Source organism: Taudactylus pleione, unplaced genomic scaffold (genome assembly GCF_031769625.1).
Source record: "Taudactylus pleione unplaced genomic scaffold, aTauple2 ptg000862l, whole genome shotgun sequence".
Lineage (NCBI taxonomy): Eukaryota > Metazoa > Chordata > Amphibia > Anura > Myobatrachidae > Taudactylus > Taudactylus pleione.
The window spans coordinates 175,451-190,000 of NW_028285264.1; the positions used below are offsets into that span (position 1 = coordinate 175,451).

At 56.1% G+C, this 14,550-nt stretch overlaps 1 protein-coding gene across 1 annotated transcript in view; it reads right to left on the reverse strand.

The window, feature by feature from the left end:
* Nucleotides 1-13,057: 13,057 nt before the first annotated feature.
* The window catches only part of LOC148474242 (resistin-like), a 204,088-nt gene continuing 202,595 nt past the window's right edge, over nucleotides 13,058-14,550 (reverse strand). The window contains exon 5 of the mRNA XM_088458896.1: nucleotides 13,058-13,443. Within this exon, the coding sequence (XP_088315022.1) occupies nucleotides 13,310-13,443 (134 nt within the window). The 3' untranslated portion in view covers nucleotides 13,058-13,309. The remainder of the gene's footprint in view (nucleotides 13,444-14,550) is intronic.

Below are 14,550 nucleotides of genomic sequence, written 5' to 3' on the forward strand. Positions count from 1 at the left end.
CCCACACACACAGATCATCTCCCTTAGCACAGTATAGCCCCCACACACAGATCATCTCCCTTAGTACAGTATAGCCCCCACACACAGAACATCTCCCTTAGTACAGTATAGCCCCCACACACAGATCATCTCCCTTAGTACAGTATAGCCCCCACACACAGATCATCTCCCTTAGTACAGTATAGCCCCTCCCCCACAGACAGATCATCTCACCTTAGCACAGAATAGCCCCACACACAGAGATCATCTCCCTTAGTACAGTATAGCCCCCACACACAGATCATCTCCCTTAGTACAGTATAGCCCCCACACACAGATCATTTCCCTTAGTACAGTATAGCCCCCCTCCCACTCAGACAGATCATCCCCCTTAGCACAAAATAAAATAGTCCCCTCCCCCACAGACAGATAATCTTCCTTTAGTACAGAATACCCCCCCAGACAAACGGATCATCATTCCTCTCCCACCCCAGACTAGTACAGAATAGCCCCCCTTTCCCCAGAGACAGATTTTCATCTCCCTATCAGCCAGTCTGCTTTTAAAAACAACTAAGGCATGACTTCTGCAGCAGGTGCCAATGGAAGTCTCTGACAGTGTTGTTTGTATGTCTTCCAGGCAGCCACCCCAGCCCCATTCTGCCTGAGTCCCCCAGGCAACCAGCCCTGATTGTCTGCTCTCCACTCTGCCCCCTGCTTAGGCTGTGATGTTAAACTTTAACTTCACAGCCTGGGGAGGGGTCAGAGTGGAGAGGAGACAATCGGGCTGGCTGCCTAAGCGGCCCCGTTACTTACCCCACCTGCTGCCGCTGGCCGCAGATCAACTGCTCTCTTTATCCGTGTGCTGGCAGCGTAGGACATAGCTCCCTTTCAGGTGGAATTGTAAACAGTAAGTAAAGCCCCTTCTCGCGAGAAGAGGCGGGCCGCGGGCAGCAGACCGCTAAACTAACTGTGACAGGCAGCCGGGCTGCCTGTCATGCTAAAACACAGTGACAGCCGGGTGACGCAATTCGGGGGGCGAGGCCACAATTATCAAGCGGCCCCACAGACCAATCGGCCCACCGGGATTCTTCCCGATAAAAGTAAAGGCCAATCTGCCCCTGCCTATAACTCCCTGACTTCCAATGTCCAACCTTCTGAATGGCCGCAGAAGACACCCCTGCAAGCGCTGCACAAGTAGCTGCCCCAATTCAAAATGAATGGGTGCCGTAAGCTGAAGGATCCATACCTAACTCTGCTAAACCTCGCTTAAACACCACAGCGAACTGAAACTTTGTGAGAGGTGCTAGATCCGTATGCAGCAACCACTGAGACCCCCAAACTGGGTGCAAACCCATATAATAAGATGCTAAACAAAATGGACAAATATTCCCATCCTGATGCTGGACATGAGTAACCCATCTACCCCTACCTGTCTGGTCCATTTTAGAGAATCAGAGTTTGCAAAGCACTGCCGAAACTCTAAACACAATGGAAGTGTCTAGTGGGCCCACGTGAAGGAAGGTAGACTCCTGGTGGGAGATCAGGAGGTGAATCTCACATAAGAGAGCTGCAAAGTTGTGAGCATGGATGATAGAGATGATTCAGTAGGGAGAGTGGGAGGTTTAACGGAGGGAGCCGGTAGAAGTTGCAGGCCATCAGACTAGAATGTGGGTAGATGAATGGTCTCACCTTTTACACCCTTCACCCCCCCGGGATAAGATGAAATCATTCAGGTGTAGAGCGGGATGCGGTGGGTTGGGAGAGTGGGGTCCCCTGTGAGCTGATGGCTTGGCCTCACCACTGTGTGGGGATCTTAGCCGGGACGCTTGAGGTGACTCTATGACCGCTGCCTATCCAACCACACACCCCCGGGATGGCTTGGGTAAGGCGGAAAAGTTAGTGGATGCTGTCCTTGGTCCTGCAAGGTGTGGGCCCAACTATTCCTCTTACTCTGACCTTCTCCTTGGTCCACCAAACATCTGCTGGGGCCTGCTTGGTCCATTTGGCCTCCTGCATGGAACCGCATGGGTGTGTGCCTCCATCTCTTTTCTGTGCTGGCTGTCTGCACCTGTTTGGGGACTGATGCAGTGAAGGTCCCAGGCCTTCCTGACTGAGAGCTACCTGGATGATCCTACTGAAAGCATATTCCTATCTCAAAGATCAAACCATGCTGCCCAGAATCCTTCCACCCCTGTCAATGGGCCTGGAGACGCAGAGAGAAAAAGGATGAGATAGGAGCAGGCTAAAGAGGTGTGGCTGACCTGGACCCATTGCACTTGGCATGGCTGTCAAGAATATCACCTGGCATGGCTTCCAAAAGGATAGCTATTGCTGTGGAGTGATGGGAACCAGGACGGTTGCCCCTTGGTAGGTTTGCCCGTGTCTCCTGGGTGCTCCTGGTAGATGGAGGTTCCTGCGGTTGGTGTCGGGATGGCCTGGGGATGGAGGACATTGTGAAGGAAGAATAGCTGTGGGGCCCTTTCTCCCTGCTGTGCTGGCCGCTGGTCCAGGCTGCCCCGCTGCTGCCCCATAGTGGGCAAGATGTCCGAGCCAGGTGTGTTCCACTCTGAGCTGATCCAGGTACTTCCCATGATCTCCCTGCCCTGGAGATGGGGGGGAGACGTGCAAGGTCGAGACGTGTGGAGTGCCGGGGGGGCACTGTGGGGGAAGATGGGTTTCCCTGGCCCATCATTCTTGCCTGTGTCATGGTCCCCCGGAGCCTGGCTGACAGGTGCAGTCAGAGAGTGGTCCCCTCCTGGCTGGTCCAGGTTCCACTCATGTCCTCCCCACCCCGGAGACGGGGGAGATGTGGATGGATGAGACATTTCAAAGTGCTGGTAGTGCCAGGGGGGCATGGTGCGGTAGAAGGATGGGTTTCACGGGCCCAACCCTCTTGCCTGTGTCATGGTCCCCCGGAGCCTGGCTGATGGGCGCAGTCAGAGTGGGGTCCCCTTTTGGCTGATCCAGGTCCACTTGTGTCCTTCCTGTCCTGGAGATGGCGTGGAAGATAGAGACATGTGGAAATACCAGGAGTGCTGGGGGGGCATGGTGCGGTAGAGAGATGGGTTTCGCAGGGCCCACCCCTCTAGTCTGTGTCGTGGTCCCCTGGGGCCTGGCAGATGGATTGAATCAGACTGGTCTTGAGTAGTTTCGATGTGCTTAGGAGTAATGAGAGTGTTGAAATACAAATACTCATCACTTGGCAAGCACCAGCATTCCTGGGAGAAGCCGGGGATAGGCCCAGGAATGTTGTTCGCTCCGTCCAGAACTTGTCTTGGGCTGGCACATGGTGGGGCACCTTCAACCCCATGGAGGGTGAGAGAGGTGGTCTCTGGGATTGCGGGATCCCTGGCGTTGGCTCCCTCCCCATGCTTAATGGTTGGCTGGGGGTGGAAGGTGAGGGCACCATCAGACCACTAATTTTCCCCCAACCCCTGATTGAAGAGCTGGTGGGTGGCATGGTCGGCTGACCCTCCCGATACCTTTGCAGGTGCAGCTCAGGCCGGTGCACGGTGAAGCACCTTCAATCCTGCAGAGGGCTGGAGGGTTGGCCCTGGCACTGGGGTTCCCCAGTGGCGGCTCCCTCCCCGGGCTTAATAGTCCATTTCTTCCTTGCACAGCGCCACCTGGTGGCAGCCTCAAAAAACTGCAGCCCCTGGAAGTCCTGATGAGGTCGGAGAGGCACCCCTTGGGCCGGGACCCACTTCCAAGAGCCCGAGTGAAATCGTCTGGCTCCCCACAAAAGGTGGTGCACAGCAGCGGTGCCGTGATGTCTCGGGGAATTCCTTCTCTGTATATATAATGGGGCAATATACAGTGCGTGTAGATAACCTGGGATCAGCGTCACACCAAGAGTGCTGCTACCATGCATATGAGTATGCATTGGGACTCCAGACATAAAAGGGTTCAAGGTGCACCGCATCCCACTTCCAGTGCTGGGCAGTCCTTGCTGTGTGTAAGTTCCAGGGATTTCGCACTGCTGAGGAAGGCTTGGTCAGCTGCAGTGTGAATGCTGTGATGGTAGGTACCGGTTTAATGTTTCTTTTACTGTGCTTGTCATTGCGGGAATATTTACCCGTTTTCTTCTCTTGTTCCTTTTAAAGGGGGAAAACTATGGAACTGAATGGCGCATCTGGGGACACAACAGACAGTGACATGGATGGCAGTGATGAAGACTATGACCCTCATTCAGAGGCGGTCGCAAGAAGCGATCGCTCTCTCTGAATGAGGGCGGCTGCTTCTTTTTTTTAGTGCGGCCTCCTGGTTGCTAGCTAAGCTGTGGGTTAGCACCCAAGACCATCGCGACCATCGGGGCTTGCGACGAGACCCTAAGGTTGGTTCTCAGCAGCCGCAAGCCCCAGGGAGCTTCCTGCTCTGATCGAGCAGGAAGCTCCCCACTGACATCACTGCTGATGTCAGTGCGGCCGCCCACAAAACAGCAAGCGTTCCATTCAGAACGCCTCAGTTTGTGTAGCCACCTACAAAACGGGCCGAGCTGTCGATCAACATCGACAGCCGGCCCTTTTGTAGTGAGCTCGATAAACATCGACCCGGTTGCGAGCACTCAGCGCTTGCGACTGGGTCTGAATGAGGTCCTATGTCACTGACTCATCAGAGGCAGGCAGTATGGAGGATAGCAGCAGGGACGAGAGGTCTTGTCATGAGAGACAGAAGCTGGCTGAGGATTTCTCTGTGGAAAATGACTCCCTACCTCATGTACCTGGTACATTCACCTTGAAAAAAACCCATGCTGTGTCAGTTGAGGTACTTACAAAAAAAAGGGATGGTTCAAGGGTGTATACCAAAAAGAACTATTGTCTATGATGCAAGAAGCCATTCTCAAAGATTGCAAGGCATGTGGAAGCTGTCCACGGCAATGAGCCTGAGGCAGCCTGGGCACTGAGCTACCCAAAATGCTCAAGGGAGAGGCAGCTACAGCATGACCTGCTCTGCAAACAGGGAAACTTTGCCCATAATGCCAGGGTCTAACATGATGGCAGCGGTGTCCTTCTTCCATGCAAGCAGCTGGGCAAAGTTGTGGCTCCTCAAAACTTCATGCATTGTGTCCACTGCCAGGGCCTTTTCTCCAGGTGACACCTGCGGCTACATGTAAAAGGTGCCCACTTAAGAAAGGACTAGACAACCCCAAACCTGACAGGACCAGGGTGCAATCCCTCTGCACTTATGCCACCCCTGTTCCACCAGGTGTTGGGACTGGCCTCTGGAAGGTGCTGTCTGACATGATTCATGATGATGTGGTACCAATAATCACTGTGTAATCACTCCACTGTGGAGCATGCAAGGGTGCATCCACCCTGTGATCTTCCGACATGTAATCTGTGCTGTAAGGAGCGTGACTGGCTATGATGAAACAATAAATACCTTCCAAGTACCCTCGCTGGCTCTGAAGGTGGGTCACAGTTTGCAAAAGATATCAAGCATGGTTGAATGTCAGGCACTTATGACGGGCATGTCCCCACTGTGGAGAGTGCTCGGGGTTTTAGAAAATTGTACAAGGCAAGGTGGAGTGAGCTGATTTCATCTGCTGCCCTGAAGACCCTGGAAGAGAAAAAATGGAATGCTCCCCCCTTTCTACCTTTCACCAATGATATAAAGCGGTTCCACCTGTATCTTGGTGACAGACAGCGGGAGTACCTGGAAGGATTGTCCACCCACCCTACCACGAAGCAATGGTTGATGCTGGCCAAGGTAAACCTCACACAGCTAATCCTCTTCAACTGCAGGAGGGAAGTTGAGGTCTCAAAGATGCAGCTTGCCTTGTTTGCATCTTGGCACACAGTTGACTTACAGGGTGATGTGGCACTGGCCCTGTCGGAGCTGGAGAAGAGGCTATGCCAGCACTTCACCCATATTGATTCCAGGAAAGAGAGGCAGGAAATTCCTGTCCTCCTTTCCCCATGCATGCAGAGGGCAATGGAGCTCATGACAGAGAAAAGGGCAGAGTGTGGTGTCAGTCCTGATAATGTCTACATGTTTGCAAGACCTGCCACTTTATCGCACCTCAGAGGATCTGACTGCATTCGCCTCTATGCTCGGGAGTGTGGGGCATAGCATCTGAAAGCACTCTCCTCCACCTGGCTTCGGAAGCATGTGACCACCCTTTCGAGGGTCCTCAACATGAATGACACAGAGATGGATCAGCTAGTTGACTTCCATGGGCATGATATCAGGATGCATCGTCAGTACTACCGCCTCCCTGAAGGTACTCGGCAGTTGGCCAAAATAAGCAAGCTCTTTGTGGCACTCCAGCAAGGCAGGTTGGCTGATTTAAAGGGACAAAGACTGGAAGACATCTCTATTGATCCCAATGGTAGGTATCATGGGTCCTTACCTGCATGGTAGTTCCATGGACTGGCAGTCTAAGGGGGCTGGTTTGACTGGGGACTTCTGTTTATCTCTATATTTCCAGAACCAATCCAGCTAGCCAGTGATGAATCTGAGCCAGAGAGGCAAGTAAGTGGAGTGCCCATGGAGGATGGAGATGCAAGTTCCGCAGCAGTGGTGGAGAGACATGCCCATGTGGCTCCCAAAGGTGTGTATCTCTTTCACATCTATTTGGGTGATGGTGGCAGCAATGGTGGCGGTGATATCTGCTGGCTTTGTGGGTGGCTAATTTTCTCACTCCTGCACAGGTGACTGCAAGGGTGCCAAAAAGAAACCGTGGAGCAGTGCAGAAGTAGCAGCTGATGAGAGACACCTAATGCAGTACATCCTGTCCTGCAAAGTGCCCGGCAAAAAAGATTGTGCCACCTGCCTCAGGGATGAGTCACAGGCTCTAAAGTCTCGGAACTGGCTATCTGTCAAGTACTACATAAAAAAACGTATTACTGCTATCATGAGAAAAACTATAACATGAATAACATTTCTGTTGTAGCAGCTCTATATTCTTTTTATCAATTTACTCTTTTCCACTAGAATTTTTTTCTATTTTGTGTTTACATTGCATTACGTTCAGATATGTTAGCTACTTTCTTTGTTTATTACAGTCACTATGACTATGATGAGTCAGCGCTGCTACGTCGAGCGTGATGACGTCATCGTGTATGCGCCGCCGTCCAGTCGGGTGTGCGGTCACGCTCTGGCAGCGTCTTTTCACTGGGTGTCTGGGGTATTTAAGGTAAGCCACTTTTTCTTATCATATATGTCCTGATGAAAATGCAACAATATTAAATAGGCATTGAAACGTTGACCATCAATTTCGCTACCTGAGTGACGTTTTTTAAATGCTTGGAGTGCCACACCACGATACACTCTACTTATCTGACCCTGTGTGGGCACCCAACTAAGTATTTTTCAGTTATAAGGAGTGCCGGACATTGTATCAATTTATATATAAATATATATATATATATATATATATATATATATATATTAGTATGTAAGCCCTCCTCCAGCTCAAGGTTTCTATACTCTATGGGAAGGGGGGCCCTGCCTATTTTCTAAGTCCCGGGCCCAACAATGTCTGATGGCAGCCCTGGCTCCCACCTTCTGTATTCACACTACTGCACCTCCCCCTCTCCTGCAGTTTACCCCGGCCCCTCCCCCCTGCACCTCACCCTCTGCTACCCCTACTCCTGCACCTCACCCTCTGCTCCCTCCTCTCCTGCACCTCACCCTCTGCTCTCCCGTCTCCTGCACCTCACCCTCCTGCACCTCACCCTCTGCTACCCCTACTCCTGCACCTCACCCTCTGCTCCCTCCTCTCCTGCACCTCACCCTCTGCTCTCCCGTCTCCTGCACCTCACCCTCTGCTCTCCCCTCTCTGACCTCACCCTCTGCTCTCCCCTCTCCTGCATCTCACCCTCTGCTCACCCTCTCCTGCACCTCACCCTCTGCTCCCCCCTCTCCTGCACCTCACCCTCTGCTCCCCCCTCTCCTGCACCTCACCCTCTGCTCTCCCCCCTCTCCTGCACCTCACCTCTGCTCCCCCTCTCTCCTGCACCTCACCCTCTGCTCCCCCTCTCCTGCACCTCACCCTCTGCTCCCCCTCTCCTGCACCTCACCCTCTGCTCCCCCTCTCCTGCACTCACCTCTGCTCCCCCTCTGCACCTCACCTCTGCTCCCCCTCTCTCCTGCACCTCACCCTCTGCTCCCCCCTCTCCTGCACCTCACCCTCTGCTCCCCCTCTCTCCTGCACCTCACCCTCTGCACCCCCTCTTTCCTGAATCTCACTCCCAGCTCCCACCCTCTTGCACCTCACCATCTGCTCCCTCCCTCTCCTGCACCTCACCCTCTGCTCCCCCTCTCCTGCACCTCACCCTCTGCTCCCCCCTCTCCTGCACCTCACCCTCTGCTCCCCCTCTCTCCTGCACCTCACCCTCTGCTCACCCTCTCTCCTGCACCTCACCCTCTGCTCCCCCCTCTTTCATGCATCTCACTCCCAGCTCCCACCCTCCTGCATCTCACCCTCTTCTCCCCCTCTCCTGCACCTCACCCTCTGCTCTCCTCTCTCCTGCACCTCTCCTCTGTTCACCCTCTCTCTGCATCTCACCCTCTTCTCCCCCTCTCCTGCACCTCACCCTCTGCTCCTCCCTCTCCTGCACCTCACCCTCTGCTCCCTGCTCTCCTGCACCTCACCCTCTGCTCCCTGCTCTCCTGCACCTCACCCGCTGCTCCCCCTTCTCCTGCACCTCACCCTCTGCTCCTCCTCTCCTGCACCTCACCCTCTGCTCCCCCCTCTCCTGCAGCTCACCCTCTGCTGCCCCCTCTCCTGCACCTCACCCTCTGCTCCCAGCTCTCCTGCATCTCACCCTCTGCTCCCCCCTCTCCTGCACCTCACCCTCTGCAGCCCCCATTCCTGCACCTCACCTCAGGCTTGCCTACCCTCCCGATTTGGTCGGGAGCCTCCCTAATATCGGGTGCCGCTCCCGACCCCCCGGAAAGGCAGGCAAGCCTCCCAGCTGCAGCCTGCCCCCCGCACAACTACTAGAAACCCCCGCAGCGGGGAAGCCCGATGACGCAATTCGCGCTGAATCGCGTCATCATGGCTCCGCCCCCCCGCTTTACAATACCTTTATTTTTGGCATTGTGAAGAGGGGGCAGGGCCACGATGACGCATTTTTGCAGTCACGCCCCCGGCCCCACCCCCAAAACACTATCACAGCCGGCCACGCCTCCCCCTCTATGCAGACATTCAGCTCCCTCCCGGAAGGAGGGAGCTGAATGTCGGCAAGTAGGCCTCACCCTCTGCTGACCCCCTCTCCTGCACCTCACCCTCTGCTTCCCCCTCTCCTGCACCTCCCCCTCACCTCCCCCCCTCTCCTGCACCTCAACCCCTGCTCCCCCCTCTCCTGCATCTCACCCTCTGCTCCCCCCCTCTTTCCTGCATCTCACTCCCAGCTCCCACCCTCCAGCACCTCACCCTCTGCTCCCCCTCTCTCCTGCACCTCACCCTCTGCTCCCCCCCCTCTCCTGCACCTCACCCTCTGCTCCCCCCTCTCCTGCACCTCACCCTCTCCTGCATCTCACCTTCTGCTCCCTCTCTCCTGCATCTCACCTTCTGCTGCCCCCCTCTCCTGCATCTCACCCTCTTCTCCCCCCTCTCCTGCACCTCACCCTCTCCTCCCCCCTCTCCTGACCTCACCCCCTGCTCCCCCTCTCTCCTGCATCTCACCCTCTGCTCACCCTCTCTCCTGCATCTCACCCTCTGCTCCCCCCTCTCCTGCACCTCACCCTCTGCTCACCCTCTCCTGCATCTCACCTTCTGCTCACCCTCTCCTGCATCTCACCTTCTGCTCCCCCTCTCCTGCACCTCACCCTCTTCTCCCCCCTCTCCTGCACCTCACCCTCTCCTCTCCCCCTCTCCTGACCTCACCCCCTGCTCCCCCCTCTCCTGCATCTCACCCTCTGCTCACCCTCTATCCTGCATCTCACCCTCTGCACCCCCTCTTCTGTACCTCACCCTCTGCTCCCCCTCTCCTGCACCTCACCCTCTGCTCCCCCTCTCCCTCACCTCACCCTCTGCTCCCCCCTCTCCTGCACCTCACCCTCTGCTCCCCCTCTCTCCTGCATCTCACCCTCTGCTCCCCCCTCTCCTGCACCTCACCCTCTGCTCCCCCCTCTCCTGCACCTCACCCTCTGCTCCCCCCCTCTTTCCTGCATCTCACTCCCAGCTCCCACCCTCCTGCACCTCACCCTCTGCTCCCCCCCTCTTGCACCTCACCCTCTGCTCCCCCTCTCCCTCACCTCACCCTCTGCTCCCCCCTCTCCTGCACCTCACCCTCTGCTCCCCCTCTCTCCTGCATCTCACCCTCTGCTCCCTCTCTCTCCTGCACCTCACCCTCTGCTCCCCCCCTCTTGCACCTCACCCTCTGCTCCCCCCTCTCCTACACCTCACCCTATTCTGACCCCCTCTCCTGCACCTCAAGCTCTGCTCCCCCCCTCTTTCCTGCATCTCACTCCCAGCTCCCACCCTCCTGCACCTCACCCTCTGATCCCAACCTCCTGCACCTCACCCTCTGCTCCCAACCTCCTGCACCTCACCCTCTGCTCCCCCCTCTCCTGCACCTCACCCTCTGCTCCCCACCTCTCCTGCACCTCACCCTCTGCTCCCCCCTCTCCTGCACCTCACCCTCTGCTCCTCCCCTCTCTTGCACCTCACCCTCTGCTCCCCCCTCTCCTGCACCTCACCCTCTGCTCCTCCCCTCTCTTGCACCTCACCCTCTGCTCCCCACCTCTCCTGCTCCTCCCCTCTCTTGCACCTCACCCTCTGCTCCCCACCTCTCCTGCACCTCACCCTCTAATCCCCCCTCTCCTGCACCTCACCCTCTGCTCCTCCCCTCTCTTGCACCTCACCCTCTGCTCCCCCCTCTCCTGCACCTCACCCTCTGCTCCCCCCTCTCCTGCATCTCACCCTCTTCTCCCCCTCTCTCCTGCACCTCACCCTCTGCTCCCCCCCTCTTTCCTGCATCTCACTCCCAGCTCCCACCCTCCTGCACCTCACCCTCTGCTCACCCTCTCTCCTGCATCTCACCCTCTTCTCCCTCTCTCCTGCACCTCACCCTCTGCTCCTCCCCTCTCTTGCACCTCACCCTCTGCTCCCCCCCTCTTCTGCACCTCACCCTCTGCTCCCCCCTCTACTGCACCTCACCCTCTGCTCCTCCCCTCTCTTGCACATCACCCTCTGCTCCCCCCTCTCCTGCACCTCACCCTCTGCTCCCCCCTCTCCTGCATCTCACCCTCTTCTCCCCCTCTCTCCTGCACCTCACCCTCTGCTCCCCCCCTCTTTCCTGCATCTCACTCCCAGCTCCCACCCTCCTGCACCTCACCCTCTGCTCCCCCTCTCTCCTGCACCTCACCCTCTGCTCACCCTCTCTTGCACCTCACCCTCTTCTTCCCCTCTTCTGCACCTCACCCTCTGCTCCCCCCTCTCCTGCACCTCACCCTCTGATCCCACCCTCTCCTGCATCTGACCCTCTGCTCACCCTCTCCTGCACCTCACCCTCTCCTGCTCCACCCTCTCTAGCACCTCACCCTCTGCTCCCCCTCTCCTGCACCTCACCCTCTGCTCCCCCCTCTCCTGCACCTCACCCTCTGCTCCCCCCTCCCCTGCACCTCACCCTCTGCTGCCCCCCTCTCCTGCACCTCACCATCTGCTCCTCCCCTCTCCTGCTCCTCACCCTCTGCTCCCCCCTCTCCTGCACCTCACCCTCTGCTCACCCTCTCTCCTGCATCTCACCCTCTGCTGCCCCCCTCACCTGCACCTCACCCTCTGCTCCCCCCCTCTCTTGCACCTCACCCTCTGCTCCCCCCTCTACTGCATCTCACCCTCTTCTCCCCCTCTCTCCTGCACCTCACCCTCTGCTCCCCCCCTCTTTCCTGCATCTCACTCCCAGCTCCCACCCTCCTGCACCTCACCCTCTGCTCACCCTCTCTCCTGCATCTCACCCTCTTCTCCCTCTCTCCTGCACCTCACCCTCTGCTCCTCCCCTCTCTTGCACCTCACCCTCTGCTCCCCCCTCTTCTGCACCTCACCCTCTGCTCCCCCCTCTACTGCACCTCACCCTCTGCTCCTCCCCTCTCTTGCACATCACCCTCTGCTCCCCCCTCTCCTGCACCTCACCCTCTGCTCCCCCCTCTCCTGCATCTCACCCTCTTCTCCCCCTCTCTCCTGCACCTCACCCTCTGCTCCCCCCCTCTTTCCTGCATCTCACTCCCAGCTCCCACCCTCCTGCACCTCACCCTCTGCTCCCCCTCTCTCCTGCACCTCACCCTCTGCTCACCCTCTCTTGCACCTCACCCTCTTCTTCCCCTCTTCTGCACCTCACCCTCTGCTCCCCCCTCTCCTGCACCTCACCCTCTGATCCCTCCCTCTCCTGCATCTGACCCTCTGCTCACCCTCTCCTGCACCTCACCCTCTCCTACTCCACCCTCTCTAGCACCTCACCCTCTGCTCCCCCTCTCCTGCACCTCACCCTCTGCTCCCCCCTCTCCTGCACCTCACCCTCTGCTCCCCCCCTCCCCTGCACCTCACCCTCTGCTGCCCCCCTCTCCTGCACCTCACCCTCTGCTCCCCCCCTCTCCTGCTCCTCACCCTCTGCTCCCCCCTCTCCTGCACCTCACCCTCTGCTCACCCTCTCTTCTGCATCTCACCCTCTGCTGCCCCCCTCACCTGCACCTCACCCTCTGCTCCCCCCCTCTCTTGCACCTCACCCTCTGCTCCCCCCTCTTTCCTGCATCTCACTCCCAGCTCCCACCCACCTGCACCACACCCTCTGCTCCCAACCTCCTGCACCTCACCCTCAACTCCAACCTCCTGCACCTCACCCCCAGATTCCACCCTCCTGCACCTCACCCCCAGCTCCCACCCTCCTGCACCTCACCCCCAGCTTCCACCCTCCTGCACCTTACCCCCAGCTCCCACCCTCCTGCACCTCACCCCCAGCTTCCACCCTTCTGCACCTCACCTCCAGCTCCCACCCTCCTGCACTTCACCCCCAGCTCCCACCCTCCTGCACCTCACCCTCAGCTCCCACTCTCCCGCACCTCACCCCCAGCTTCCACCCTCCAATAGTCAAAGTGGTTAATGAAATTCAGATATTACTATATCATCATTTATTTATATGGCTGATGTACAGTACAATACAATGGAGGACAAGGACATGGTTATACACATTGCTGCATAGCGATCAGTAGGTGCCCTTGTGGGGAGTAAGGATTAGATGAAAGTATAAGGAGAAGCACATGAGGGAAGAGGGCCCTGCTCGTGGGATCTTACATTCTGATACAACTATTGTTGTTTATTGAAGTTTTATTACAGTATTTGTTACAGATGCAATAATTACAATAAACTGATCTTCTCTCCATCTTTTCATTTAGAAGCCAGCTTACAGCAGCGAGCCGACGTCCAGTCTATGTTATTGCACTGACAGTGACATTGAGTGTCTGAGCGGATGTCCCACGAGCCGCAGGCCATGCCACAGGAGCAGGAAGTGGCGGTGTAACCTGGGGAAGATAGGAAAGATCATGGAGGCCATACTACAATTACAGTACAGTAATAGAGGTGCATCACTTAGTACTGAGTACAGCTACTGTCAGACTCGTTTCCCCCTATTCACAAGGAATCCATCCTCAGCCGGTGTTGGCCAAGTGAGTGCTCACCTGACACTAAGGGGCATATACATTTGGGGGCGAGGTAAAAAACCTTGTGACCCTTGCACCCAATTTTGTATCATCATGTTCCCGATACCCACGGTATCCAATAAAAAAAAGTGTTTGCGGGGTTTTCAGAGCTGAAAACCCTTTTTGGTGTTCTTCGCGGTTCCCGGTGGCCTCACCTCCATCTTGTCTCTTGGGAGGTGGACTGCTGGGAGGATTCGGGGCTGCAGGATGGCAAAATTGCTGCTGGGAGATGTAGTTTCCCAGCGCCCATTATTGGGGGTATATACTCAAATGGGGCAGAGGGGGTGCCCCTGGGGTCCAAGAGCAAGTACCGCTGATTCTTTCTAAAATGACCGATTTTACAAAAAAAATCAGACTTGTTCTGGAGCTGCGAGAAAAAAAAGACACAGTGATTTTCAGTCATGTAATTGAATAGCAAAACCCTGCGTCTGCGGGAAAGCCCCCAGTGCTGCAGGGTTTTTTATTTTCATGCCCACAACTGGATTCCCCCTGACTGTCTGATCTGCCGTCTCCTGTTACAGGCTGTAATTATCTGCCTGTGTTACTGTCACACTCTCTGCAGGACCATATCCGCATTACATGGTGAATGGAGGATGACCACTAACCAGTGTCAGCTCACACATGAGCCACCAGGAGGTCTACATAAAGGGGGGGGAGGCATGGAGAATGGATTGTGGGTATGAATCAGTATGATGATGTCTTCATTATAGACAATATAATAAAAACATAATAGTCCTTATAATGTTTATGTGATTGGTCTTCCATTATCACCACCCACATTCCTAGGAGAGTATGTCTTACACTGGGGGAGAGATTGGGCTTCTGTAATCTCACCCCCATCCCGACATCACCTATAGAAAGTACCGTATAGTACTATGTTTAGAAGTCTATAGGCGGAGAATATTGTTTAAAAATGTGGTTTGTTTTAAG